The sequence below is a fragment of the Aulonocara stuartgranti genome (assembly GCF_965226115.1).
Source record: "Aulonocara stuartgranti genome assembly, chromosome: 11".
NCBI classification, from domain to species: Eukaryota; Metazoa; Chordata; class Actinopteri; order Cichliformes; family Cichlidae; genus Aulonocara; species Aulonocara stuartgranti.
The window spans coordinates 31063276-31065694 of record NC_138947.1 but is presented as its reverse complement, the minus strand read 5'-3'; the positions used below and the strand labels follow the sequence as shown (position 1 = coordinate 31065694).

General features: G+C 39.1%; 1 protein-coding gene across 1 annotated transcript; it reads left to right on the top strand.

Moving 5' to 3' along the window:
- Positions 1–1381: 1381 nt before the first annotated feature.
- Positions 1382–2419, top strand: LOC309718032 (chemerin-like receptor 1; the record flags this gene model as incomplete). The annotated part of the gene is made up of 1 exon (XM_082552978.1): positions 1382–2419. The coding sequence occupies exon 1, from the start codon at positions 1442–1444 to the stop codon at positions 2417–2419; it is 978 nt and encodes a 325-aa protein (XP_082409104.1). The 5' UTR covers positions 1382–1441.

The window sequence follows — 2419 nt, the reverse complement described above, 5'->3', positions numbered from 1 at the left end:
ATCATCCAACAATAGTGTTAAAAATATGACGTATGTAACTGCCTACAAATGCCATATTTTGCACATATTCACGTTAAAGTACAGAGGGTGACACTAATTAATCTTTATTAAAAAAGTCACCCTGTGATTCTTAATTATTTTAGCTAACTGAGCGCTGACTTCTCATGGTTGTCAGTCAACACAAAGCAACAAAACTGACAAAGTTATAGATGCTGCTTCATGAGTGATACATCATGGCAGACAAAGAAATACAAAATGTCCATGACCTCATTTTCCTACACCTCTCACAGACTGATAGCGTCATTAGTGACTTTCAGTTCGTATATGTTAATAGGAATAATAAAGTAACAACAAATCGTCCTCTTTTTAGAAGTATAAGTCATGAACCTATCAAAACCAAACATAAAACTATCTAAACTACCTCTTTATGTGAATTATTAGTCTGCAAAACAACAGCTGTGCATCAAGAGTTAACATATGTTATAAATGTAGACAACAGTTAATCTGTGTATATAGGTCAAACACAACTTGAGCTTTTTAGTCAAATACTTAACATAGTGACACCATTGAATATGCTATCCCAGTGTATATATGTCATAAAAAAAAACACTACCTGCCATCTTTAGTAGGCTTGATTACTGTAACAGCATCTTTACAGGTCTACCTAAAAAATCAGTCAGACAACTACAGCTCATTCGGAACTGCTGCTCGAGTCCTCACTAAGACCAAAGAAGTGGACCACATCAGCTCAGCTCAGAGGTCTTTACACTGGCTGCCTGTGCATTTGAATAAAGCACCAAATCCACACTGTTTTGTTTTTAAGCTTAAACTTCAAAACTTACATTTTAACTACTGGTTTTATCTACTTTTCCTCCCCCCCCCCCCCCCCCCCCCCTCCCTTCCCTTATATAGTCTCGTAAATGTATTATCTTCACTCTTTAATTCTTCCTTTTACTTAACTCATTACTACTGAAGTCTAGAACTAATTCATTTTCTAAATCTGTAAATGAATTAGTCACTGTTCATGCTCTTCTATCAAGAAATAATCTATACCAAAACAGCCAACTACAATTTTTTTCACATGTTCTGCTTTCATAGCCTTGATTATACCTGAGATATCTGACTTACAAGTGACCCTTCACTGCTAAATGCAGTCAGTGTTTAATTGAAGCAGTTAGTGTTTAAGATTTGTTTACAACTAACTAGACATTAAGTAGCAATTTAAAAAATAACTGAGTATCATTCAATGCAATTAGTTATAACAGAAAGAAAAAAATTGAAAGATGAATTTTACATAATGCATTTATATATTTATTTTTTTTGTGATACCACTGCAGGTCCCAAGGCAGTGATAGAGATGACCACTAGATCTTTTCATCAATTCAACACAACTGCTGCACCAGTTTACCAGTATGCTGAGTTGAGACATTCTCTGAACACCATGTCTATGGTTGTGTACTCCCTGGCTTTTGTCCTCGGTGTGCTCGGGAATGGAGTGGTTATCTGGGTGACCGGGTTCAAGATGAAGAAAACTGTTAACACAGTTTGGTTCCTCAACCTTGCTGTGGCTGACTTCCTCTTCACTGCGTTTTTGCCCCTGAGTGTGACTTACACAGCTTTGGATTTCCACTGGCCTTTTGGCAACTTCATGTGCAAGCTGAACACCACTATCAGCTTTCTGAACATGTTTGCCAGTGTCTACATTCTGGTGGTGATCAGTGTGGACAGATGTGTGTCTGTGGTGTGGCCTGTCTGGGCTCAGAACCACCGAAATGTACGCAAGGCATCCTATGTGAGTCTGTGTGTTTGGGTGGTGGCTTTGATTCTCAGTGCTCCATACTTCATCTTCAGGGACGTCGGACCATCGTACCACAATAAGGATATCATCAACTGCTTCAACAACTATGCTCTTTCTGGTGACGAGGACACATATAATGAGACTCATCAGGCCATGATTATCACGCGTTTCCTATTGGGATTTGTTGTGCCCTTTACTGTCATTGTCTCCTGTTATGCTGTTATAATCCATCGTCTCAGAAGAAACCGCACACTGGCCAATCAGTCAAGTCGCCCCTTTAAGATCATCGCTGCCATTATCATCACTTTCTTTCTGTGCTGGGCTCCCTTTCACATCATGGGTCTAATTGAGATGGCAAATCACATGCCAGAATATTCAAGTGAGATATTAGATGATATCACCATAATTGGGTTACCAATAGCCACCAGTATGGCCTTTCTCAACAGCTGCCTGAATCCACTGCTGTATGTGTTCATGGGCCAGGATTTTAAGAGTCAAGTCCACAAATCTATCCACAACATCTTGGAGACTGCCTTCCAGGAAGAAGTTCCTCGCTCTTATATCTATACAAATGCAACCACTCAGAACAATAAGAAGTTAGAGTCTGACACACAGTTGTAA